At 44.8% G+C, this 25,980-nt stretch overlaps 1 protein-coding gene and 1 non-coding gene across 2 annotated transcripts; both read left to right on the forward strand.

Annotated features, from left to right (window-relative positions):
- Window positions 1-15,682: 15,682 nt before the first annotated feature.
- RPL13A (ribosomal protein L13a) lies at window positions 15,683-25,757 on the forward strand. Its single transcript, XM_069200837.1, has 8 exons — window positions 15,683-15,774; window positions 17,745-17,817; window positions 18,248-18,313; window positions 19,409-19,510; window positions 24,315-24,400; window positions 24,572-24,631; window positions 25,386-25,508; window positions 25,628-25,757. Exons 1-8 carry the CDS (start codon window positions 15,760-15,762, stop codon window positions 25,712-25,714), a joined length of 612 nt encoding a protein of 203 aa, XP_069056938.1. The 5' UTR covers window positions 15,683-15,759; the 3' UTR covers window positions 25,715-25,757.
- LOC138247508 (small nucleolar RNA SNORD34) lies at window positions 24,436-24,504 on the forward strand. The gene has a single exon (XR_011194540.1). It is a non-coding gene; the product is annotated as a small nucleolar RNA SNORD34 (small nucleolar RNA).
- Window positions 25,758-25,980: the final 223 nt, after the last annotated feature.

Below are 25,980 nucleotides of genomic sequence, written 5' to 3' on the forward strand. Positions count from 1 at the left end.
ATTGTTATGTTGGAGCCCGCAGGGGTTGTGTATTGGGACTTTGTAATGTTGGAGCACACAGGGGTTGTGTATTAGGACATTGTAATGTTGGGGCCCGCAGGGGTTGTGTATTGGGACATGGTAATGTTGGGGCCCGCAGGGTTTGTGTATTGGGACATGGTAATGTTGGGTCCCGCAGGGGTTGTGTATTGGGACATTGTAATGTTGGGGCCCGCAGGCCTATACTAGTCCTTGTATCAGCTGATGCTCCAGTGTCTTTGCTGGAGCTTAAGCTTTCCAATGTTGTAATAACGTATTACAGTTCAGTGGTTGCATGCTTTATTAATAACGGATGACTACGGATGTCACAGGTTGCTTGTAATGAGGGCATTAGAGGCTGGTTGTTAACCAGGGGTTGCATTCTTTCATTTATTGTAATGTGGATACTTTGGAGAGTGCTTCCTCCAGCAGAGCGTTACTGTGAGTCCTCCGCTTGCTTGGGGAGGGTTGGCAGCAAGGATGATGGAAGCGCACCTTGGTAAAGGAGAGGCACCTGTGAATATGACCTCTGGGGCTGCGTAGGTCTTGGGGTGCCGTTTGAAGCCACTGTTCTTTGTGTATGCTAGCGAGCTGCTGAGAGGTGTTCGCATAGTAACCTCAGGCCTGTGAAGATAGTGTTGTGGGTGAGTGTGGAGCCGGTGCGTGTGGGGTGCTGGAGGAGGTGTGTTGTTTGAACGCAGTGCATTGTGGGTTGAGTGAGTGGAGGCGGTGAGTGTAGAGACCGTGCATTGTGGGGTGTGGTGTGGTGCGTTGTGTGTGTGAGGGGTTGGGATGTGTAGATACTACTTCTCTTGGACCTCTTGGCTGCCTTTGATACAGTTGACCATGACACCCTAATTCAAAGACTCCACAAAGCCAGCATACAAGGGACTGCTCTCGACTGGATTACTTCCTATCTTCAAAAAATATCTAATATCATCTACTAGCCAACCATTCTCATCCAAACCCTACCTCACAAAAGCAGGGGTCCCCCAAGGATCAATCATCTCACCTTTGCTTTTCAGCATCTACATATCATTACCAGAACTGATCAATAATTTTCATCTCAAATGCTACAACTATGCAGATGACACACAAATACTACTTAAATTAGAAGGCCCCAAAAACATTGAAAACTCAGAAATCTTCAGTTGCCTCAGAGCCGTTGATCAGTGGATGACCTGGAGCCATCTCAAACTAAATACCTCCAAAACAGAAATACTCATATGTGGTGACTGGAAAAGTTATGACCCTCTGTGTGTCTGGCCTCACAATCTCGGACCACCTCCTCAATTATCCAAGGAAGTTAAAAATCTTGGAATCATCATGGATTCCAAGTTAACTATGAATGCCCAAGTGGACAAATTAGCACAAACAAGCTTCATCACCTTGAAGACTCTACGACACATCTTCCCCCACCTCGGATTTCCACACAAGGTGCAAGCTACTATCTCGCTTGTACTATCCAAACTGGATTATGCCAATGGCCTCTACCATGGATCATCTCTACCTATTATGAAAACTACAACATATTCAGAACTCCACAGCCAGGCTACTATTACATGTAAAGCCGCAAGCCCACTTCTCCCCTGCCTTGAGCCCACCACACTGGTTACCCGTTGCCAGAAGATGCACTTTCAAGCTGCTTTGTATCACCCACAAAGCTATACATGGAACAGGACCGCTTTTTATCAGAAACATAATAACCAAATACATCCAACAAAGAAATCTCCGCTCAAGATTAGAACACCACCATACAAGAAAAAGACTGTAGGTGGTACATCCTTCTCCGTTCAGGCAGCCAAACTATGGAATTCATTACCCCCAACTATAAGAGCCACAGATAACTTTCTTGTCTTCAGAAAACTACTCAAGAGTTGGCTCTTTCCTTCATAACCACCATATTCAAACAACTATGGACTGCATATGCCTATGTTGATAAATATTTTTTCTGATTATGTGTATATTTCTAGTTATGTATAGTTCTTTAGAAAATATGTATCGCTACTATGTCATAACAATAAAATACACACACACTCTTTAAACCTGTTTGACTAAGTATATTTACCCATGGTTCTAATTATGTATTGTATGTACATATATGTGTGCATATGTGTGTGTATTTCATGTGTGTATGTATGTATGTGTGTGTGTGTATATGTATATATATATATATATATATATATATATATATATATATATATGTGTGTTTGTTGTTCTGTGCTTGGCATGTTTGTGGGTCATTGCATGGCTCCTGGGTGGGTTGTTATACTAGATATCTATTAATCCCTGCTCTCATCTTATCACACTTATCTACCCATCATCATATGTCATGTCTCTATCAATCTATCCTCCATTCCCACTCTGACTCATCCCAAATCCATTCTACTACTTTCATCTCCTAAATAACTCTGCCTAAGCTCTTCCCTCCGCTTCCACATCTAACTCACCAAAGCTCACTCTACTACCATGACCTCCCAAACAACCCTACTAAATTCGCCATCATTTATCTCACCCTGCTACTATGATCTCCCTAACCCTTCCACAGACTCTTCCCTCCTCCATCCCCCTTTAATCATCCCAAGCCTTTGGGATGAGTAAATGAGGGATATACTCCCAATTAACCCTTCTGGATTTCTTTCCTCCTCCACCCTCCATTACTCCAGTCAATCTAACTAACAAACTCTCATATCCGCGGCTCAAATTAACTCATAATAATACTAAAACTGTACTCATATTTCCCGATACTAATCCACCACTAATTCTTGTTGGGTTCCGGAGTAGCGTGCTACTCGCCGAAAAGCGCTTCAACGCCTCGTCAGGGGTAGTAAGCACTATATAAATACTATTACAATACAATACAATATAAATGCAGAATTGCCAATGTTATTACCATATTTGCTTAGTTTGCTTGAATTTGTTGCTTAACGTTTTGTTGTAACATAGCCTGATATTTTGATTTTCTATTTACTATTCTTAAAAAGTCAACACGTTTCATAGTATTTGAGACCTTGACTTCTCAGTTATTGTTTCTATATAGTAACCAATTTTTCATCGAATATGAGTAGGCGAAAGGCCTGAGGAACTTTTGTACTGATTGTTTATTTTATAATATTCAACAATGTCCAGAGCAGAATATATAAGCTGCTTTGAAAAACTGTTGACTAGAGAGGAACTTCAGTCCAGGGCTCCAGGGTGATGGTCATGCAGTAGCTTGAAATGACTTTCCTTGCTACAGGCTACAGAAAAAGTAGCTAAAGTCTTCTGACAAGCTTATCTGCCTGTTCAAGAACAAAACAGTCGATAAGGAGCAGAGACAGAAACAACTGTCTGCTTATTAAAAGCTGCTTCTGTTGTTTGAAAAAGGTATGCAATGCAGGCAAGGTCATCTACAAAACTCGAACAGGCCCCTTTTGGTACTAAAATAAGTTTAGCCAAGTGAAGAGAGGGGTTGGGAAACCAATGTAGAGAAATCCTAAAATACCATCATAATTTTACAGTATTTTCTGTTGTTCTGTCTATTGACAAATATCATTGCCACTTTCTTGTTCTTTTAATAGCAACTGCTATTCTTATTGTGTGCACTAGGATAGTTTTTTTAAAGTTTTTTTAGTTTATTTAAATACAAAATACATCCTAGTATGAACTCTACAGTGTGTTTGTATTCCACTATCTATTCCAGTGAGTATCAAAGGACAGATCATTAACGCCTACACACCTTACTCATGTAATGATCACTGCGTTGCAGGAGGGTGCAGTCCAACAGGTTCTCTGTCGCATGTAGGTACATTGTCGAAGTCCTTGGTACCAGAGTTCCTACCCTTACAGGGCATGTTCTGGATGGAATTCCAGAAAATGTATCACACTTTCTACACAAAAATGCCAGCACAAGGTCTAGGATTCACATACAAAACTGAACTTTGCACAAAAGAGGGTCATTAGACTGGGCTCTCTCCTGTCACAGAGAAAAGGGTCAGGTTGTACTAAGGATTCACAAAAACTTGGCATGCTGACACCATCACTTTAAGTGACTTACCATGGGCATGGACAATAGTCTAATGCCTGCTAAAGGGGCACACTTTCGGCGTTCCTCCAGGACACAGAACAGGTTCTGTACCTCACATTACCAGGGGCAGACCGAGGCCTCTGCACACATGCTAGATCAGTGTGACACCAGGACCAAACAAAAAGTCAGGATACCAATTTCAAACGAAGTCAGGCAATACCTCAAACTCTCTCACAGTCCTAACTCTCTCAGTTAGGGCCTCCTCATTTCTATATCCCTCTCACTGCGCCCTTCAAACCCAAATGACATGGTCCATCCACATAGTTAGTTCCGCTTTCACCATGGAGCACACCTTGCCCCCTACCCTAAGGTGTATTCTATATCAGGATTGGAGGCAGTTGCACAGACTCAGGCCCTCATTCTGACCTTGGCGGGCGGCGGAGGCCGCCCGCCAAAGTCCCGCCGTCAGATTACCGTTCCGCGGTCGAAAGACCGCGGCGGTCATTCTGACTTTCCCGCTGGGCTGGCGGGCGGTCGCCTTCAGACCGCCCGCCAGCCCAGCGGGAAAGAGGCTTCCACGATGAAGCCGGCTCGGAATCGAGCCGGCGGAGTGGAAGCTGTGCGACGGGTGCAGTTGCACCCGTCGCGTATTTCACTGTCTGCGCAGCAGACAGTGAAATACATGTAGGGGCCCTCTTACGGGGGCCCCTGCAATGCCCATGCCAGTGGCATGGGCACTGCAGGGGCCCCCAGGGGCCCCGCGACCCCCCCTACCGCCATCCGGATCCCGGCGGTCCGACCGCCGGGATCTGGATGGCGGTAGGGGGGGTCGGAATCCCCGCGGCGGTGCAGCAAGCTGCGCCACCGTGGAGGATTCAATGGGGCGGCGGTACACTGGCGGGAGCCCGCCAGTGGTGCCGGTCCGACCGCGGCTTTACCGCCGCGGTCGGAATCCCCATTGGAGCACCGCCGGCCTGTCGGCGGTGCTCCCGCGGTCCTCCGCCCTGGCGGTCAAAGACCGCCAGGGTCAGAATGACCACCTCAGTTCATCGACAGCTCAAAGGGGGATGTCTGTCTTGCCGTTTTTACCTGCCGTCGTTGTGACCACTTTCTTGATTCTGTGTAGCGCTACATGCCTGATACAGAAAGCGAATTACTACGATAACTGGGGTTGGTATATCTGAAGCCAAAGTGACTCCAACCTAGAAGGAGACTTTGTATGGGCTGTGGCAATTCCTTCAGGTGGACGCTTTTCTGTAATTTAAAAAAATATATATATATATTGAGTTTTAAGAAGTAACAAAGTAAATCATCACATACATTCTTTCACATTCATTATCCGGACCAAGAAAAATGTAGATACTACCCTTACTCAGAGTCAAGTGTTGTTCAGGTCAGAGTCTTTAGATATTACCCTTACTCAGAGTCAGTGATGATGAGGAGAAAGTAACGTTTGATGATGCATAATTATTGCAAAGTAGGATAAATGGTGTGAATAGCAGCATGTGACACACATCAGAAAAAGAGAAAAAACTAGGAACCCCCATACCACAAGTGAACACTGTGTAGGAGGGGAAGAAAGCTGTTTCCAATCAATCCTCGGACACAGAGTACAGGTTTCCAGACACTACCTTTAATACTGGTCCACGGCAGGCACACGAGACGACCGTACAGCATGAAGGTAAGAACAACAATGCCCCCACCGGGATCTAGAACCCACAAGGAGGTTCGACCCGCTTAACGGTACAGAACTTACCATAACTAAAAGTAAACCTTAAGTAAGCATTGGTAGAGTACAATAAAGAGTACAAACATAAAGAGTACAGTAACATACACTTATGGTCATATTCATGTGCACGTACGCGCCCGCAGCAATATTATAATGTGCAGACGAGTACTACATCACTGTCACTCACAGTAGAATGAAACATTTGCTAGCATTTGCCTCAAGAATTTTCAATTCTACTAAGGACACTGAGGCGAGCATTATGCTTCTCTTTCTTTACTGCATATTTCACAGCAGCCAATAAAAACACTTTAACATATGGACTACATTTCCCAAGAGTCCCTTCACAACATCCCTACCAATCACGGTCAACCTGGCCCTTCAAATACGCATGGCACCATTTTGACTGCCTCTTTCTTTGCTTCTTGGCAGTCACGATAAGTGCTTTACTTGTATACTCATATTGTCTCATTCATTGTTATGCATTGTGATTTCATGATGGTTATTGGCTGAATTACTCTTACCCATTTCTTGTGCCTCCCTGCTGGTCCACAACCGGGATTCTGACTGCTTGATCACCATGAGAAATTCCATTGTGGGGTTCTGTGAGGCGAGTCTCATAAATCTCTCCTCCTCCCCTCCACCTCATACTGGGCCTTCTTTAAAGTCTCCTAAAGGGGTCTCTGCACTGATTTTTTCCTATTTTTTTCTCCCTTGCGGAGCCCTCCCTGATTAATGCTCGACTTCTGTTTGGGAGCCAGAACTGCACGCGTAGAGCCTGACAAGTTGCCAATTATTGAGCGGTGTGCACGCTCTTAGACTCTTGTTAGCTGCCACCTGGCACCCTTGACCGCAGGGTAGGCTGGGGTTAGATTAATCACACACACACAGATTCGCATGAGGAGCAAGTGGCCGGTCAGACACTCATATTCCTACCTTCACTAACTTGGGGCAGCTCCCCCATGACTCGTATATTGGGTAGACTTTGTGTGTGCACACCCAACACTAAAACAGAATGGCTGACTGGGAGCCTTTTAATGAGAATGATTATGAGCCTTTTCATCCCCAGGACTATCAGGGGCATAATCTAGAGAATGATTTAGTCAATGCCCTTGATGCTTTTGTTCAGCAGTTCATAAATAAGGCCCTGGCAGCAGCGCTGAATCTGCTCACAGCCCAACTGGAGCTGTATGCCAAACGCCAGTTCTATGATAAACCCTCCTTCTCCAAGTCCTCAGCTAGGGGCCTGATGAGCTAAAGCCAAGTCCAGAAACTGGCCTCATGAAGAGGTGTTGTCAAAATTGTCCCAGAGCCCCCTTGATGATCACAAATATTGTGCATCTACTTCTGCATCCAACAGTGTCCAAAAACTGTACTGCAGTAATGGACTCACATACAGACTTGAGTCATTCCACACAATCAGGTTGAGAATATAAGTTGGAGATTGCAAACGGAAAAGAGTTTTATCTCCTGTCTGGCTTGACATTCCCGCCACCTTCCTGGTGAACCCATTCTTATTCAACCCAGAGGACATCATTCATCCCAGGTCATCGGATTGGGCTACTGCTGAGTCAGTTGCGGACTATGGAAAAACTTTGATAAAAAGGTGCACAAAAGATTGAGGGCAGAGTGCCCCAGGCCAGATGTGCAGGAACACAGCATGCTCACATTTCTTAAAAGTACTCCAAAGACTGTACGAAAGAGATCAATAGAGCTTGGCGGGCGTGCCAAGATAAATTGTTGGATATATCAGGTCCTCTGCCAAAGACTCAAGAAATGGCTCTAGAGGCGAAGGAAAGGGCTACTTCAATCGATTCAGAAATACTTTCCTGATGGGCCTAGCATATGAATTGCCTACTGGGCAACACCAATTGTGCCATTTCAAAAGAAAGGAGAAAGTCGCTCCTCATGAGGATTGCTCCAAAGTTGACAGAGCTTGCCAAGGCAGAACCCTTGGCGGAGGGCCTGATGTTTGGCGACAAATTTGTTAAGGATGTTGGAAAGTATGTTCACACCTTTACAGCCCTAGATAAGGCACAATCATCATTCAGGAAAGTGTTCCTAGCCAACCTTTTTGGACGGACAAGACCGGGGCCCATCGCCAGGCTGTGAGCAGTTCCAAGGCACCCAAACAGGGTTCTATGGCTATAGACATGGTGGCTGGCGGGGCTCTTCCAGGAAGGGGGGGAAGGGGAAAACCTTTTCCCCATCAAGAGCACACCATCAGAAAGGAAGATTTGGCAGGGGCAGCTCCAGAAACAACTTCCAGTTCACCTCTGCATCAAGAAGCAGCTTTTATAGATTCAAAGCAACAGTAACTGCTTCAGAAGTGAGCCATTGCTTGTTGCAATCCTCATCCCAACGGTTCTTGCAGCAACATATTCTTTGTGCAAAAGAAGGGTGGAGGAAACAGGTTGGTCTTAAATTTGAGGGATTTCAATCATTGGCTTGTCTACAGGCATCTCAAGATGAAGGGCATCCATCTTCTGAGAGACAACCTGCAGGAAGGAGACTGGCTGGTCTGTCTGGACCTCAAGGATGGCTCTCTCACCATTCCTATTTTCTCCCCACACAAGGGCTTTCTCCAGTTCGGGTAGAAAGACCAGTTGTACAAATGTTTGGTCCTGCCTTTCTGTCTTTCCTCAGCTCTTTGGTGTTTTACCAAGGTCATGAAGCCAGTGCTAGCGCACCTCAGGGAGAAGGGAGTGTGCATGACTGTATACCTAGACGATGTGGTGATAATGGTTCAATCTCACAAAATGCTGCTTCACACCTTCAGATGACAATACATTTCATGTAGGATCTGTGATTCATGATAAACAAAGAGAAATCTCTTCTTTGCCCAACCAACTCCACACAATCTCTGGGTTTTTTGGTAAACTCAGAGTGCTCCCAGCTCTTACTCCCCGAACTCAAGCTTGGGGACATGAAGAAGGAATTGAGGTCAGTTTTACCTAGACAGACTGTATCATTGAGGTTGATTGCGAGGTTGGTGAGACATCTGGCATCATCTATTCAGCAGTGTTTCCAGGCCCTCTACATTACATGGCCTTGCAAAGACTTAACATTCAGCATCTGAGAAAAGTGCTGGCTTACACAGACCAGTTTCCACTGTCAGACGATGCCAAGGTGGAGCTCGAATGGTGGCTGGGGCACATGGAGCCATCGAATGGCAAGACCATTTTCGGTTCCCGTCCAGAGGTAGTTATAGAGTCCGTCGCAGCTACTGGAGCAGGGGTGCGCCTTGTGGCGAAGTCTCTAGAGGTGGCAAGTGGTCTCTGAAAGAACTGAACCTTCACATCAATTGCTTAGTTAATTGTAGGCCCTTTCGCAATTCAAATTCTCTTGCCCAAGAAAATGTCTTGTTGCATTGTGCTGAAGATGGACAACATATCGGCGGTGCAATACACAAACAGGTTGGGGGGTACAAGTCGAGGTTACTGGCAGAGATAACCAAAGTTTTGGGCACTTCTATCTGAGTCACAAGATCCCAGGTGGTTGCAGAATACATTCTGGGGCAGTCCAATGTGAATGTCGGCTGGAATTCGAGATATCTAACAGATCCCAGTGACTGTCAGTCACATCCTCAGCTATTCAGTTTGATTCAGGACATATGGGGCCCTGGCAACATAGATCTTTTTGCTCCCAGATTGAACCAGCAGCTGGAGGAGTTCTTCAGCCGGAGACCAGATCTGGTGGTGTGGGCAACGGAGGCCTTCCTTCAAGACTGGCCAAAGGACCAGAACTTTGCCTTTCCCCCTTTGCAATAATATCAAGGGTGGTGACACAGGTGAGCATCATTTTGCGGAGTTGGTGCTGGTCACTCCAATCTTGAAGGCCCAGCAGAGTTTTCCACTCCTGTTAGAGCTGACGTGCGACTTCCCGTTATCTCTTCCATGCTACCTGGAGACACTAAGAGGCTGTAGGGAGGTAGCCTCTTTCTAGCCTTGTTACCCCCACTTTTGGCCTGTTCTTGAGTATATGTCAGGGTGTTTTTACTGTCTCACTGGGATCCTGCTAGCCAGGACCCCAGTGCTCATAGTGGAAACCCTATTTGTCAGTGTGTTTTATATATCTCACTGGGGTCCTGCTAGCCAGGACCCCAGTGCTCATAGTTTGTGGCCTATATGTGTTCCCTGTGTGAAGCCTAACTGTGTCACTGAGACTCTGCCAACCAGAATCTCAATGCTTATGCTTTCTCTGCTTTTAAAATTGTCACTGCAGGCTAGTGACCATTTTTACCAACTCTGATTGGCACACCGGAACACCCTTATAATTCACTAGTATATGGTGCCTTGGTACCCAGGGTATTGGGGTTCCAGGAGATCCCTATGGACTGCAGCATTTCTTGTGCCACCCATAGGGAGCTCAGACCAATATTACACAGGACTGCAGCCTGAGTGAAATAACATCCATGTTATTTCACAGCCGTTTTACACTGCACTTAAGTAACTTATAAGTTACCTATATGTCTAACCCTCACCTAGTGAAGGTTAGGGGCAAAGTTGCTAATTGTGAGGGCGCCCTGGCACTAGCCAAGGTGCTCCCACATTGTTCGGGTCAATTTCGCCAGACTTTGTGAGTGTGGGGACACCATTACACGCGTGCACTACATATAGGTAAATACCTATATGTAGCTTCACAATGGTAACTCCGAATATGGCCATGTAACATGTCTAAGATCATGGAATTGCCCCCCATGCCAAATCTGATATTGGGGTACCAATCCCATGCATCCCCGGGACTCCAGCATGGACCACGGGTACTGCCAAACTAGCTCTCTGGGGTTTTCACTGCAGCTACCGCTGCTGCCAACCCACAGACAGGCTTCTGCCCTCCTGGGGTCTGGGCAGCCCAGTCCCAGGAAGGCAGAACAAAGGATTTCCTCTGAGAGAGGGTGTTACACCCTCTCCCTTTGGAAATAGGTGTTAAGGGCTGGGGAGGAGTAGCCTCCTCCAGCCTCTGGAAATGCTGTGAAGGGCACAGATGGTGCTCTCTGTGCATAAGCCAGTCTACACCGGTTCAGGGATCCCCCAGCCTCTGCTCTGGTGCGAAACTGGACAAAGGAAAGGGGAGTGGCCACTCCCCTGTGCATCACCACCCCAGGGGTGGTGCCCAGAGCTCCTCCAGTGTGTCCCGGACCTCTGCCATCTTGAATGCAGAGGTGTCAGGGCACAGTGGAGGCCTCTGAGTGGCCAGTGCCATCAGGTAATGTCAGAGACCCCTCCTGACAGGTGCTTACCTGGTTAGGTAGCCTATCCTCCTCTGAGGGCTATTTAGGGTCTCTCCTGTGGGTTTCTCTTCAGATAACGAATGCAAGAGCTCACCAGAGTTCCTCTGCATCTCCCTCTTTGACTTCTGCCAAGGATCGACCGCTGACTGCTCCAGGACGCCTGCAAAACCGCAACAAAGTAGCATGACGACTACCAGCAACATTGTAGCGCCTAATCCTGCCGGCTTTCTCAACTGTTTCCTGGTGGTGCATGCTCTGAGGGCAGTCTGCCTTCACCCTGCACTGGAAGCCAAGAAGAAATCTCCTGTGGGTCGACAGAATCTTCCCCCTACTAACGCAGGCACCAAACTTCTGCATCACCAGTCCTCTGGGCCCCCTCTCATCTCGAACAGCGCGGTCCCTGGAACACAGGAGCTGGATCCAAGTGACCCTGACAGTCCAGTGGTCCTTCTGTCCAAATTTGGTGGAGGTAAGTCCTTGCCTCTCCACACCAGACAGTAATCCTGTGTACTGGGTGATCTGCAGCTGCTGGGGCTTCTGTGCATTTTTGCAACGAATCCTTTGTGCACAACACAGCCCAGGTCCCCAGCACTCTGCCCCGCATTGCTCAACTCGCTGAGTTGAACACCGGCTTCTTGGGACCCTCCTTTGTAGTGTTGAGACGACTTCCGTGCTCAGATTTCTTGAATGCCTGTTCAAGTGCTTCTGTGGGTGCTGCCTGCGTCTGAGATGGCTCTCTGTGCTGGTGAGCGCACCCTCTGTCTCCTCCTCCAAGGGGCGACCTCCTGGTCTTTCCTGGGCCCGGGCAGCACCCATTTTCTTCAACCGTGACTCTTGCAACTAGGAAGGCTTGTTTGCGGTCTTCCTGCGTGGAAACAACTCTGTATCCTCCAGCACGCGGTGGGACATCTTCTGTGCAAAGGAGAAGTTCCTGGCATCTTCCGTTGTTGCAGAACCTTCAGCTTCTTCCACCCAGAGGCAGCCCTTTTGCACCTTCATCTGGGGTTTAGTGGGCTCCTGCTCTCCCCCCCCCCCGGACACTTGCGTGACTCTTGGGACTTGGTAACCTTCCTTTACAGGTCCTCAGGTCCAGGAATCCGTCTTCAGTGCTTTGCAGCCAGTTGTTGCCTTTGCAGACTCCCCTATCACGACTTTAATGTGTTTGTGGGGTAGTAGGGTAACTTTACTCCTACTTCCAAGGGTCTTGGGGTGGGGTATCTTGGACACCCTTAGTGTTTTTGTACACTCCCAGCGACCTTCTAGACACTACACTAGGCCTTGGGTCCATTCGTGGTTCGCGTTCCACTTTTGGAGTATATGGTTTGTGTTGCCCCTAGGCCTATTGTATCCTATTGCATCCTATTGTATTCTACAGTGTTTGCACCACTTTTCTAACTGTTTACTTACCTGATTTTGGTTTGTGTATATTTTGTGTATTTTACTTACCTCCTAAGGGAGTATATCCTCTGAGATATTTTAGGCACATTGTCACTAAAATAAAGTACCTTTATTTTTAGTAACTCTGAGTATTGTGTTTCTTGTGATATAGTGCTATATGATATAAGTGGTATAGTAGGAGCTTTGCATGTCTCCTAGTTCAGCCTAAGCTGCTCTGCTATAGCTACCTCTATCAGCCTAAGCTGCTAGAACACTACTAATCTACTAATAAGGGATAATTGGACCTGGCACAAGGTGTAAGTACCATCAGGTACCCACTATAAGCCAGGCCAGCCTCCTACAGGGCCCTCTGGAGGAGTTGCACCTGATGGTTGTGTCGTGGCAGCTGGACCTGATGGCCTGGAGGCTTTCGGGCAACAGTGGAATCTGCCAGGAATTTTGTGCAAAGGTGCAAAGTTCATTAAGCAATAATTAGCACCTTCTACCCACAAACGATATTCCTCAGCTTGGAAATGCTGGGTGGGTTTGTGCTTGGAACGGCACTTGGAACCCATTGAGACAGACCTAATGGAAATAGCAAATTTCTTGTCTCAAAGGGCTGAAGAGGGTTTATCTTACAGGTAAGCAAATAACTTCCGTTCAGCCATTTCAGCGGGTCATGTACAGGTAGGTAATATTTTGGTGGGGATGCACCCTTTGATCTGTACGCTCCTGAAAGGCATCAGAGTGGCCACGGAAGCCAAAGTACTGTTCTCTCTGGGATGTGAACATGGTTTTGTGTCTAGTCAAGAGTTGGCTTCACAACGAACAGCTGACCAGGAAATAGTTGTAAACCAAACTGTCTATGTTGCTCTGTCTAATTTCCTGCAGGAGGACTTTGGATGTAAAAGCTCTGGACCGTGCAGGTAGAGTATTTACTCCAGAAGAATCCTGTTTTCCATTACTAGAAGAACTAAGTCATTTATTAAGAGTATTGATTATCCAGTCTTTCCTTTTAATGATCAGTCAAATGTTTTAAGGTGTATGAAGAATGTACCAAATTATTGGGGGTTGATCCAATCGGACAAAAGCCTGCAAAAGCTCTTTAAACCAGTCTCCAGGGCTGGCTGAGAGGTGTGATGATGGGAGGCTGGGCTTGATATCCAGATCTTTGGGGCTCATTCAGTCAGAGGTTCTATGACTTCTAAGGCGTTTTCCTTCAGGTCCACGGTGAAAGACATCATTAAAACAGCTGATTTGTCATCGGATTCAACCTTTAAGTAGTTTTATTATAAGCTTATAGTGAAGATTGCCTCTGTGGTGGTGAATCAGCTTTCAACTAGCATAATCGGAGCCTCCGGTCCTGACATAGAATGAAAGATTTGCTAACATTTGTGCCAAGAATTTTCAATTCTATTAAGGACACGGAGACAAGGATTTAACCCCCCCCCCAGTTTTGAGTACACCAAGAGATTAAATTGTATTTGCAACCAATAATTACATGTTGAATTGTGATAATATCCTGAAATGTACATTGTTTTGCTAAAGTAATGTTAATGTACAGCCACCTGTCTCTTTATTAATGGGATGGTAGGTATCACATATTATATGTTTTGTTGGTGTGGCAGATCAGAAGCTGGAGTGATGGAGTTCGCATTAGAGGTTTCGGAGGAATGGCACTACGTGCAGCTGTTCCTGGTTATGTTCCTATTGAACGAGTTTGCAGTCAGCGAAGCACTATGGAGCTGGCCAAAAAGTTTGATTATTCAGTTCTGATAGCTCCGTATGGACTGATTGTTCACGAAGAAAGAGGCAGTCAAGCTGGTGCTTGGCGTATTTGAAGGGACAGGTTGACCATTATTGGTGGGAATGTTGTGAATGGGCTCTTTTTAAATATAGTTTATATGTTAAAGTGTTTTATTGGCTACTGTGAAATATGCAGTAAAGAAAGAGAAGCATAATGCTCGCCTCAGTGTCCTTAGAATTGAAAATTCTTGAGGCAAATGCTAGCAAATTTTTCATTCTACTGTGAGTGACAATGATGTAGTACTCGTCTGCACATTATAATATTGCTGCGGGCGTGTACGTGCACATGAATATGACCATAAGTGTATGTTATTGTACTCTTTATGTTTGTACTCTACCAATGCTTACTTAAGGTTTACTTTTAGTTATGGTAAGTTCTGTACCGTTAAGTAGGTCGAACCTCCTTGCGGGTTCTAGATCCCGGTGGGGGCATTGTTGTTCTTACCTTCATGCTGTACGGTCGTCTCCTGTGCCTGCCGTGGACCAGTATTAAAGGTAGAGTCTGGAAACCTGTACTCTGAGTCCGAGGATTGATTGGAAACAACTTCCTTCCCCTCCCACACAGTGTTCACTTGTGGTGTGGGGGTTCCTAGTTTTTTCTCTTTTTCTGATGTGTGTCACATGCTGCTATTCACACCATTTATCCTACTTTGCAATAACTATGCATCATCAAACGTTACTTTCTCCTCATCATCACTGACTCTGAGTAAGGGTAATATCTACTGACTCTGACCTGAACAACACTTGACTCTGAGGAAGGGTAGTATTTACATTTTTCTTGGTCCGGATAATGAATGTGAAAGAATGTATGTGATGATTTACTTTGTTACTTCTTAAAACTCAATATATATATACATTTTTTAATTACAGAAAAGCGTCCACCTGAAGGAATTGCCACAGCCCATACAAAGTCTCCTTCTAGGTTGGAGTCACTTCGGCTTCAGATATACCAACCCCAGTTATCGTAGTAATTCGCTTTCTGTATCAGGCATGTAGCGCTACACAGAATCAAGAAAGTGGTCACAATGACGGCAGGTAAAAACGGCAAGACAGACCCTTTGAGCTGTCGATTAACTGAGTCTGTGCAACTGCGAAAGCGGTCTAGATGGTGGAATAGGAATCGAGTCGCACTAGGAATAGATGAAGGACTATCCCAGGACCTCGTATTTCTTGTTTCCTCAAATGAGTGGGCATAGAATGGTCTACATAATGGTACGGCCTTTAATGTTCTCTTTAAATGAATATCCCCTTTTCGATTTTCGTTTCTGACAACTTTAAATATAAATTAATGAGATATTAAAGTTGTATTTGCACATACTTAGTAATCGACGTTTGATTTTTATAAAATAAACAATAAATATCGTGCCTCCGAAAGTAATAATGATGGCTTTAGAAGTAACTGTGGGAGTTCAATTCTGTTTCCTTCTCGTTGTTCGCATTAAGCGATCACATTCGACTCAATTGAAGATGGCGACGCTGTTAGCAGATGCAGCTGGCACTTCTGTAGTGACATCAGTTCCGGCGGCGCCCCTGGCACGTTGCTTAACAAACCCCGTGCGCTACGGCAGCCTCTTTCCCAGCGCGCAGGCAGCCATGGCGGACCTTAAGGTGAGGGTCTGTCAGGCGCGACACAGAGATAGCTGGCATGTGCAAGCTGGTGATTTCGATAGGTACACAGTTTTGCAGGGAATTGCTGGAACGTTCGCCCTGGGACCATTCGGGTGTTATGATCGAGTCCGACCTCCTAGAGTCTCTGTCTCAGTGGTCTCTTATAGTTGGGTGGTGCACGCTACTTCGGTTCAAAGGGATTACTTGATATTCGAAAGTTCCTGCCAGTGGGTTCGCTTGTCGTACTTGCAACGTTTTCCCCAATCATCATTAATTACCAGAACCGAGCGGTTAAAGGAAACGAGATGAGTCTTCTAAGCGGCATACTGAAAAGGCTTGTTTAGGTGGAAGACTCATGTCTTTCATAGTCTATTACCTAAAGAACAGGAACCTCGATGGAAGCAAGAATAGAATCTTAAGTTTGCTCCCGGGTGATTAATCATTGCCATGCATTGGACCACCGCTATTGCGCATGGCCACACACTGTCCTTCATTTTTTAGTTCCTTGGTGCCTTGTGTAGTGCATCACGTTGACAGAGTGGTATCGCTCGTAGACAAAGTCTGACCTTAAGTAAGATTTGTAACCAAAACCCCAGATTTCTTCCCTGCAGACTTGGGACGTTTATCACTTAAGCTTTCTTTCTTATTGGACTTTTTTTCCAGGCAGCAGGAAGTCTAATAGATCGGAAGGCACAAGAGGCAGATCTGCAGTGGTTATTATTGAGCAGATGAGCAATACTGCTAGCCCTCGTTGGTATACTTCATTTTAATAGCAGCTCAGCTGAATTGGAGGCAGGGTAGATAATTGGCAACCTGAATGATAGGTTTACAGGGAAGACTCTAAAGTTGATTCATTACACGTTGTCTTATACCGTCAAGCTACAGCCGTTGGCATCATACACTTCTGCAGCACTAGCGGTTTCAGCACATATTTGCCACATGTACTGTGTATTTGGCAGATTTCAACAAAAAAAATGCATCCAGCACACTTAAGTCAAAAGTTAATTTGCTAAAGTTTTACAAAAAGCTTCTCGTCTTGTTCCTCGTAGTTTCAGACTGTCGTTTGTACTATGTCAAATCTGTGCAAACGAGGTTACATTTTTGCCTCGACATTAGTGCGTCTTAAAACTACGACATTGCCACTAATGGTACTACTTTTTTCCTGAAGGAATTGGAAAACATTTCAGCAGGTTTGTTCATTTTTTCAGCAGGTATGCACCACCTGTAGCCATCGGGACTGTCATTTTAACCTAATCATATTTTGTGCTGCGCTGAATTTTCAGTGTCCAATATTGTCAGTGGTCATTAAGTTTGTCTCCGTCGTTTCCTTTATCACAAGTCGGATCACTTTGACTTGAAGGGCAGGTGATGTACAATGCTTTTATGATACACTTTCACCATTACATTATTAAATGGCACCAGATAAAATCGCTGCATCCGGTGTATATCTTGATAAGTGGGTGGCGTTTTTGCTTTCACACAAGGCCTTAAGGACGAAACTATTTCATAGTGAAACTGACCAATACGCTTTGGAACTGCGGCATCAAATGATGTGGAGAATCTGTTGCGCTCTGCTTCACCAGCACTTCTGTAATCGAATTGGCATTCTTCCGAAAGTAATTCGGAGTTCTGGCTGACGGCCTTCGCGCATGGGTTTTCGAGCATGTTCTCAAATTCCCTGAGCCGATATAAGTTCTGTAAGTCTGCTTGTGGAGAATGGGTTTGTGGTCTGTTTGTTAATGTTTGGACAGGAGTTTCATGTAACGTTTAAAAGATTCCAGTGACTGTTTTATAAACACGAAGACGAGGAAAGTATCTTAGTCCAAATGCTTATAGTGAAACGGCTGCTCTTCTCTGATGTTGTAGTTGCCTCTTGCGAAATGCTATTGAATAAATGGTACTTAGCTGTGTTTCTTAAAGATGTTTTAAGATGCTTATAAATCTATAGCTGTTCTTTCTTCCCCCATTAGGTTCTAACCATTGATGGCCGAGGCCATCTCCTTGGACGACTTTCAGCCATAGTAGCTAAGCAGGTGTTGCTTGGTAAGTGACGATTGATTTTTGTCACCTATCCATTAGTATCAAATACTGTTCTCCCAACCATAAAATCCTTTTCGAGGCCCCTTTCTGTTAACATGTTAGCTTTTGTAATAAGTGTTGATAGTTTATGGATGGCCTTGCTGACATGGGGTGGTGCATCATGGAAAATCTGGAGCATGGGTTGGTTCTGTTAGTGTTGCTGCGATACATTGATGTTACAATGTGTTTCTAATGGAGGTAGCAGAGGACGAGTTCTCATCCCTTTCCAAAAATATTGAAAAACTGCAGATGGAGTGGGTGGTAGCAAGATATGTTGCAAAATGAATTGGTACTATTGAGAACCCTGAAGATGAGTATCTGCTGTATGATCACAACAATATTGTCACATAACCGGTCTAGAAAACTAAACTTGCGTTTTAATTGATTCTCTTAGGTCGTAAAGTGGTTGTAGTGAGATGCGAGGGAATCAACATCTCGGGTAACTTCTATCGAAACAAACGTAAGTATTTTTTGCACTATCGTGACCTCTCTGGTGAAAAATTAAACAATTGTCTAGTTAAATTTAATGTGTTTGTATACTTGCAAAGTGTCTATACTGCCAAATAATACAAATTACTCAATGAAGCCGTTGACATATATTTGGTTTAAAGTGTGTGTGTGTGTGTATATACTCTTGTCTATCTTGCCATTGAGAGCTTATATTGCATTCTTTAATAGCCTTTGTGCCTCCGTCTTTGAAGTTGAGAGCTGAGCTTAAAATTATTGGGAGGTGATGTGGTTCTTAACCTTTTGACTTCTATGGACCCCCTACTGAATCATTATTGAAATCCGGGGTCCCCATTGAGTCATTACTAGAAGTTGGGCGCCCAAGCATTTTCAATTCGAACTGTGAAGCAGTACAAAAAAATGCGGAAACTAGCAATTATCAAATACACAAATGATATATTTTAATTAAAACAAATATAGAAAAAAACATTTTAATGGGAAGGATGGAGCTTTTCAGAATTGAATTAAGGATACTCATCCATACTATATTCTGTTTAATGCACTTACGATGCTCCCACAAATTGATCTGAGGATATGAGCTTAATTTTTAGCCTCCAATTTCAAATGTCTTCATAGAACGCTTTAAAATTCAGTCTTGCGTTTTGGGTTATATATATACACTTTAGTAATCTGTTAACACTTCATTTTCTGAGCAGTCGTGGACCCTTCTCTTGAGTAGGCTCCGCAGACCCCTGTGGGGTCCCTGGACCACAGGTTAAGAACCACTGATTTAGGGTATATAATCTGAGGTTTTTAAGACCTCAAGTGCATGTGGCATACCTGTAAAGTGTGAGGCTGTGCATGATGGGGCTAACTTTCTGCCTAAAGAGTGGAAGTGAAATGGTTGCTCTGCAATCCGTGGCTAATATTTGCCGTTTAGGGGTGGCTTATTATTGATTAAGGCTTGTATTTTCTGGAACTGAATGAGCCATGGCCATTATCCGAATGACCCCAAGCACTCTCAAGGGCTTGGCTCGTAAATTTTCCTGTTTGGTGGCCTTTCAGCTGTTGTATTTTTTATTTTTTTTTCTCTTTTGATTTTGTTTAGTGAAGTACCTTGCTTTTTTGCGAAAGAGAATGAACACCAACCCATCGCGTGGCCCATACCACTTTAGAGCCCCTAGTCGCATCTTCTGGAGGACAGTCCGAGGTAAGTCGGCTTGAGCTCGTGTGGTATATTTTTGTGGACAGGTTTCAATACTAGAGCATGGCAAGTGTGCAGGGAGTCTTGACATGAAACCGATTAGCTGTAGAGATGACTGTGATGGCAGCATGGAAGGTCCAATATTCATTATACTTACTGGTGGTGCTGGGAACAAAGAAAACATGTTACAAGTAGAAATGTAACTAATGAAAAAATAGTAGAGGATACCCAGAGTGTGGGCAGAAGTAACATAACCGCTAACCTTACGGGACAAAAACGCAGGTTCAGTGTATATACAGTGTACGATACACAGTACCTGCACCTTGAAAATAATTACCTACAGCTCGAGGTTTTCTTGAGCTAGGGACTAAATTTTTGAGGTAGCCCACTCCGGAGCATTCTCTAGTGGGCTGCTGCAAACCATGTCAATCTTTCTAATGTCTCCCTTTCTGGAGAGGCCAGATGGCGTGTGAGCATTCCTGTTAAACTTCTCTAGTCATCCCAAACGTGCCGTGGACAAACGCTTAAACTTTCTTGCCCGAACATGAGGCCAGAGAGCAAACCATCCCCTACTGACCACGAGCCCCATTCCACCATTCTTTTTCTTACATAGAAATACAGATATGAGGCCTATCTTGCCATCGGTGGCTATGAGGCTGGGGTGCTGCTTTCATTGCTGGGGCCTTAGCATTCCTTGGGTGTGAGCACTGGAATTGTCTTGATCGTTGCTGGACTTGCCGCATCAGGCAGTTGCCCCTCAGGCTGGAGACTGGATTTAATTTGATTACTTTCTGAGGGCTGCTACCAGCACTTTAGCCCCACCCAGTGCAGCTTGTTCAGTCAGTCTTTTTAGATCTAGCCTAGACAACAAGCATACGCTGTCGTGGACATGTTGTAATCTACTTACGTGGGCTTTCACCACGCCCATCCCTTTCATTCGTTCCTTGGCCTGCCTTTCAAAATTCCCTTGATCTCGTAGGTAAGTGCTATACGTCTGTCTTGCCTTGGGGCGGTTTTACCGCCCTGAAGACAAATCCTGTTACATGGATTATTGCACGATCAATCATATACCTTAGTGTGGCACGCTTAATTTTTATTCTGCTTATTTCATATAGCGCAAACTATCAGGGGAGTGCTTTACTTGAGTACCACTTATGTACAAGTTTAAAAATATACAAAGTGGTGAATTTTAAACACAAAAAAACACAAATCCTCAATGTGGCTCCCCCGGCACAGCAGGAGAGCAAATACTACAATATTCACTGCACTCATGAAAACTCACCCCATAATGCTTTGTGGGGAATTTTTCACAAACATGTTGGCCCATAGCTGAACCTGTGGTGGTCCTACAACAACGGGACCACCACCAAACAGTGCAGCACAATCCGCTATGTCTAGGTCATCTCTGCGTCCCCACACTAGGTTTTTTGGGGGAGGAGTGGGGGTAGTAGTCATAAAAATTGTAACCTCTCCCACTGTTCAGTGTTTTTTTTTTTTTTTTTTTTTTTTCAGCTCTCATGGCTAGAACATTTGTTTTATGGCTGAAAGTACTTTGTCCTTTTAAGGGCCTTGTTTGTAATTTTATTGCAGTAGGCCTGAAATTGTGTAAAGCACTAGGGCCTAAATGTATGGTTACACTGCATAACTTTATGCCACTCTCTTAATGTGGTTGTGCCCTCTAGGGGCGAACTATATGGTTACATCACCATGTTTCGTCCAAATTCTTTATTTTTTTTATTTTTTATTGTGGTGTTTTTTCGGGGCTGTTCTGAGCATTAGTCCAGCTACTACAGTATTTGCTGCACTTAGAAACTCGCCCATAGTGCTTTGCGGGCACTCCTTTTGCAAAACTTTTTTGCCCATAATTCAGTGTGGTGGTCGTAGTCCCACAGTGGGACCACTATCAAAACAGTCAGCGCAACATACTTTCTGTCTAGGTCATCTCTAGGTCCCACACTAGGTTGGGGCGGGGGCAAAATAATGGCAATATTCATTATTTTGATGCAGATATAAGGTTAATTGAAGTGCTTTAGTCATATGCAGGGCCACTGAAATTATGTGGTAGAGAGGACCAAATTATGTGACGGGGTTGATCAATTTAAATTGCAAGAAAAGTTCAGCTGTACATTCACAACCCTAATGGCTTACGTGAGCAAATACAAGACCTATTGCATTACAAATGCTTGTTATCTTATGGCTGAGGTCCTGCAGAGCCTTTGAGTGCGAAGACGACAAATACAATAAACTTCACATGCTAGCTTGGACCGTTAAAGTTTATAGTATTTAAAGCGCTCCTGAGAAAGGCAGTGCTGTGTTGGAGGTGACCCACTGAAACATACATACTGATGGGTGGAATGCTTAACTCTCGGCCACTGGTAATTACTCCGGGCCCCATCACAATCCCATTATTTTGCACACCATACTACCTTGTTTAGACGAAGCAATATGCAAATCACCCTAGACTCTGCTCCAATGGAAATAGTACAGTCCCATCAGCCATGTCCTGCCTGAACTGAAATACAAGCAACCCAGGAACTGGTTCACTTTTATTACAGCTCATAAGCCCGGGGTAGCTGGGTTACTGTGGCAGTGTGCAAGGGACCCATCTCTGGGCATACCCATCCTACTTACGGTGACACACTTGAAGTATACAAACAAAAGTCAAACATACCTTACTTCTCTCCATACAGCTACCAATCAGCAGCACTTTACACCATTGGCATGGCATACCGTGAATGAGAGCGCTGGGTCTAATTGGCTGTTATGCTATCATTAACTATATGTATGATGTCAGATATGGGAGTGCGCAGATCAGATTTTAAGACTCTGAAGTCTGGTGAAGGAGCCGGAACTCGCTAAATTAGTGTTGACCGACAACCAAGTGGTAAGTGTGCAAGTAATACAACGCTACCATTGTTGTAAGAGCAGGCAATGCCCTCCACTCAACAGTCACACAGATACACGGAATAAAGATGAGTGCCTCTCTTTATTCTGAAAACTGCTACAAAATCCATCCTACGTGTAGGAAGCAAGCTCGCACAGCCTCTGCAAACAGTGCAACAATAAAAAAATAAATCGTGGATTCTTAAGAGAAATATGAAAACACTCATTATAGAAGTGTACTTCGGCCGAGGGAGGCTGTATTCCTGCAAGTGTAAATGGATGTTTGGCCTGTCATGGTGCAGAGGGAGGAATTATAAAAGATGTGAGAGCTAGGTGGGTTTACACAGTAACTCCACGGATCTGTTGCAGGGCACATCATGATTACAGGAAGAGTTGAATTGGATAACGTGCGACCGTGCAGATGTTTGAACTGGAAGGTCGCGAGCTACATTAAGAACTTTCTTGGTTCTAAAGGCGCTGATACTTACGTGCAGTTTACCGGTCCATTGGTCAAACCCCTTACACTTATAGAAGGTAGATTTCCTCCTTTATTTACATGCAGAAGCCTTCCCACCGGTTTCAATAATTCGTGCTCCCCCTCTTCTGCATTGTTCTAAGCAGTGTGTGATGGCGGGCAGAGCAGTATCTGCCCATGTACACTAGCAGTACGTTTCAGTACTACAGTTTCCTTCGCATTGGGTTCTTATGGCACTATACTACTTTATGAATGGAGTAGCTGTAAATTCCCCCTCTGTGTGCTCCTTTCTAACAGTCTGGTCACCCGAGATTTTGCACACGAACCCCCGTTGTCCTTTAGGTCTCCCCTGCTCAGAAGTATAGCACTGGTGGCAGGGCTTAAAGCAAAAGCAAGCACCAAGTTGGACAGTTTGTTTTGTCTTGAGCAGTGCATGTTGGAGGTTTGAGACTAATAAAGGTTAGGTTATATGAGAGGACGGAGGAGGAGCAAGGATTAGCGAGAAGCGAAGATACAGGGTGGAGTGAAAACAGTGAGGGGAGCAACGAAAAGGAAACGGGAGAGAAAAAGGTTGGAGTAGGAAGAAGGCAGGAATGAGGGGAGGGCAGTAGTAAGGAAGACCAGAAAAGGTGTTATGGCTGGAGAGATGGCCCTGGTTCCTCTGCGCGCCGTAGGGCGGGCAGCAGTCACCCAGCTGGTGGGCTGGGATCAGAAGGTGGTGTCCACCTAAAGGAGCGGATTGGGTGCTCCGGCCCTACTCCTTGTTTAGCAGCTGGTGTGCATGGCCTGAGCTAGGCTTCGCCTGTGGATTGTGTGCGGCCTCCCTGACAGGTAGCGGCGGCGGCTCTGCATGACAAAGGCCTGCAGGGCGGGGCATGTGGTTGCCTCGTTGGTTAACCGATGTGATAAGAATACCGAAAAATTGTGAACGCAGTGTGTGGGTGGGGGGGGGGGGGGGATGGGGATGATTTTTCAATAACGGCCATGGAAAGGAGAGACTACTCACGCTCATGAACAACCAAAAAGGCGGAAAAATGGTTCTAAAAATACCAGAAGCAGTAATTAGGCTATATTACCTAGAATAACTAGCTGATGAGTTTCCAACCTTTGTGAACTATGCTCTGCGTGTTTATCAATTGGCTTAGTTTTATTGTTGACTCGGGCTTCTTAATGCCAAGCGCTGCGACCTGAATGGGTGCCAGCCTAAACCTTCCTCCGATCTGCCCCCCTGAGTGTTAAATGTCCTTGGGCACACTAGAGTAAGTGTGGGGGTGACCCAGCAAGGACTGTTCATTATGAATATGCAAGTCTAGGATTTGTGCGCAGTTCGATTCTTGTGTAGCTGATATTTAAACTAATCCTTTTAGAAATATTCTGTAGTTGATGGAAACTGCTCAACACTGCGTGTGTTCTCTCTATTACGTATACACGATAACGTGTGTCCCTTTACAGGTATGCTGCCTCACAAGACAAAGCGTGGGCAGGCTGCCTTGGAAAGGCTGAAGGTGTTCGATGGCATCCCTCCCCCGTACGATAAGGCAAGCCTTTTTATGATACTTTGATTTATACCCCCATGTCGATGATGTTTCAATTTACCTACATTGTTCGAATTACTATGAGAACACAACATGACTGAGACATTCCTAGTGACAAGATAAAACAATGTCGTCTTTCCTGGTCATGTATTGATCATTACCTTCTCTCGACAGCGAAAGCGCATGGTGGTCCCAGCAGCCCTGAAGATTGTGCGTTTGAAACCAACACGCAAGGTACAAGTCCTTTTTGATTAATTGTTTGTTAGGGTACACTCGAAGGAAACTGGAACCATAAACTTGTTTTCTGTCCTTTAAAAAAAAAAAAAAAGTTTTGAATGTTTAACTTAAATATTTTAATATGTGGGATCAGGCACTGGAGGAGTTAAATATTTTACTTTCTGTAATCAATCACTGAAGGATAACTATCGGATCTAAAGAAACACTTTACCTTATTAAATCGAATGCAGAAATTGTCTGGTAGGTAGGCACCTTAATCTGCAGCAGAAAGCCGGTATCACTTTTATGCAGGAGCCAGAAAACTGCTATATAGTTTTCTTGAAACCTGAACTGACCTGGCATTTCAGACATTTTGCACGTTGAAAGTACAGCAACGTGTGGACTTTGTGCAGGCGCCCCTCCGCAGTGCACTGCCTTTATCTTAATGTCAGGGTTCAGGAAGTGGCCTTTCCTTGGGACTTATGATGGCCTTGTTCAGCATCTTCTCTACAGCAGTCTTCTGCAAGTGCTCTGTTAGTGTCCGCTCTGATTACAATAAATCCGTGCACCAGACCATGCTGCCGGTGTTGCTTCACCATATTGATGCTTTCCCGCCAGTTGGTTCTTTCCATGTTTTTTGCAAGCTGTCGCTACCGCACAGCTCCATTTCTTTAAATGGTAGATTCTACTATTTGTACACCTAAAATTGACAGAACAAATAAACATTGGTAAATATTATCCCTTGACGCTTGAATATTCTGCCCTCTTCTAGTATGCATTCCTGGGTCGCCTTGCTCACGAGGTCGGATGGAAGTACCAAGCAATCACTGCTACTTTGGAAGAGAAGCGTAAAGAAAAGGCCAAAATTCATTACGAGAAAAAGAAGACAGTGATGGTAATTGAGTTTTGTGACTATATCATGCCCCTCAAGTGGCTTAGGATATTTTGGGGCATTGTGTAGAGCTCCCGCTTAAAAAAAAAAAAAAGCATATAACTGTACTTTTCTTGTTTCAGAAATTGAAGAAACAGGCGGAGAAGAACGTTGAAGGCAAGATCTCCAAGTACACCGATATTTTGAAGCAGTATGGAATCCTTGTGTAGAAGCCTCGCTTTCAGACTGCAAAAAATAAACATTTAAAAAATGCTGGTTTGTTGGCGGTCCCCTTTTTGGTCGTGTTTCTGATTATCTTCTGGAGAACTAATGGCTGTATTTTGGGAAGTCATTTCCTCCACAAAGATAAATTTAAAGTCCTCTCAAAATTCATTAGTGCCTCTGATCAGACTGCAGAATATTCAATAAAGTCGGCTTGTATTATTTTTTTTTTAAATGGGTTGGTAAACTTCATACGTGCCTTTCTGTATCCAGT

The sequence above is a fragment of the Pleurodeles waltl genome, chromosome 7 (genome assembly GCF_031143425.1).
Source record: "Pleurodeles waltl isolate 20211129_DDA chromosome 7, aPleWal1.hap1.20221129, whole genome shotgun sequence".
NCBI lineage: Eukaryota > Metazoa > Chordata > Amphibia > Caudata > Salamandridae > Pleurodeles > Pleurodeles waltl.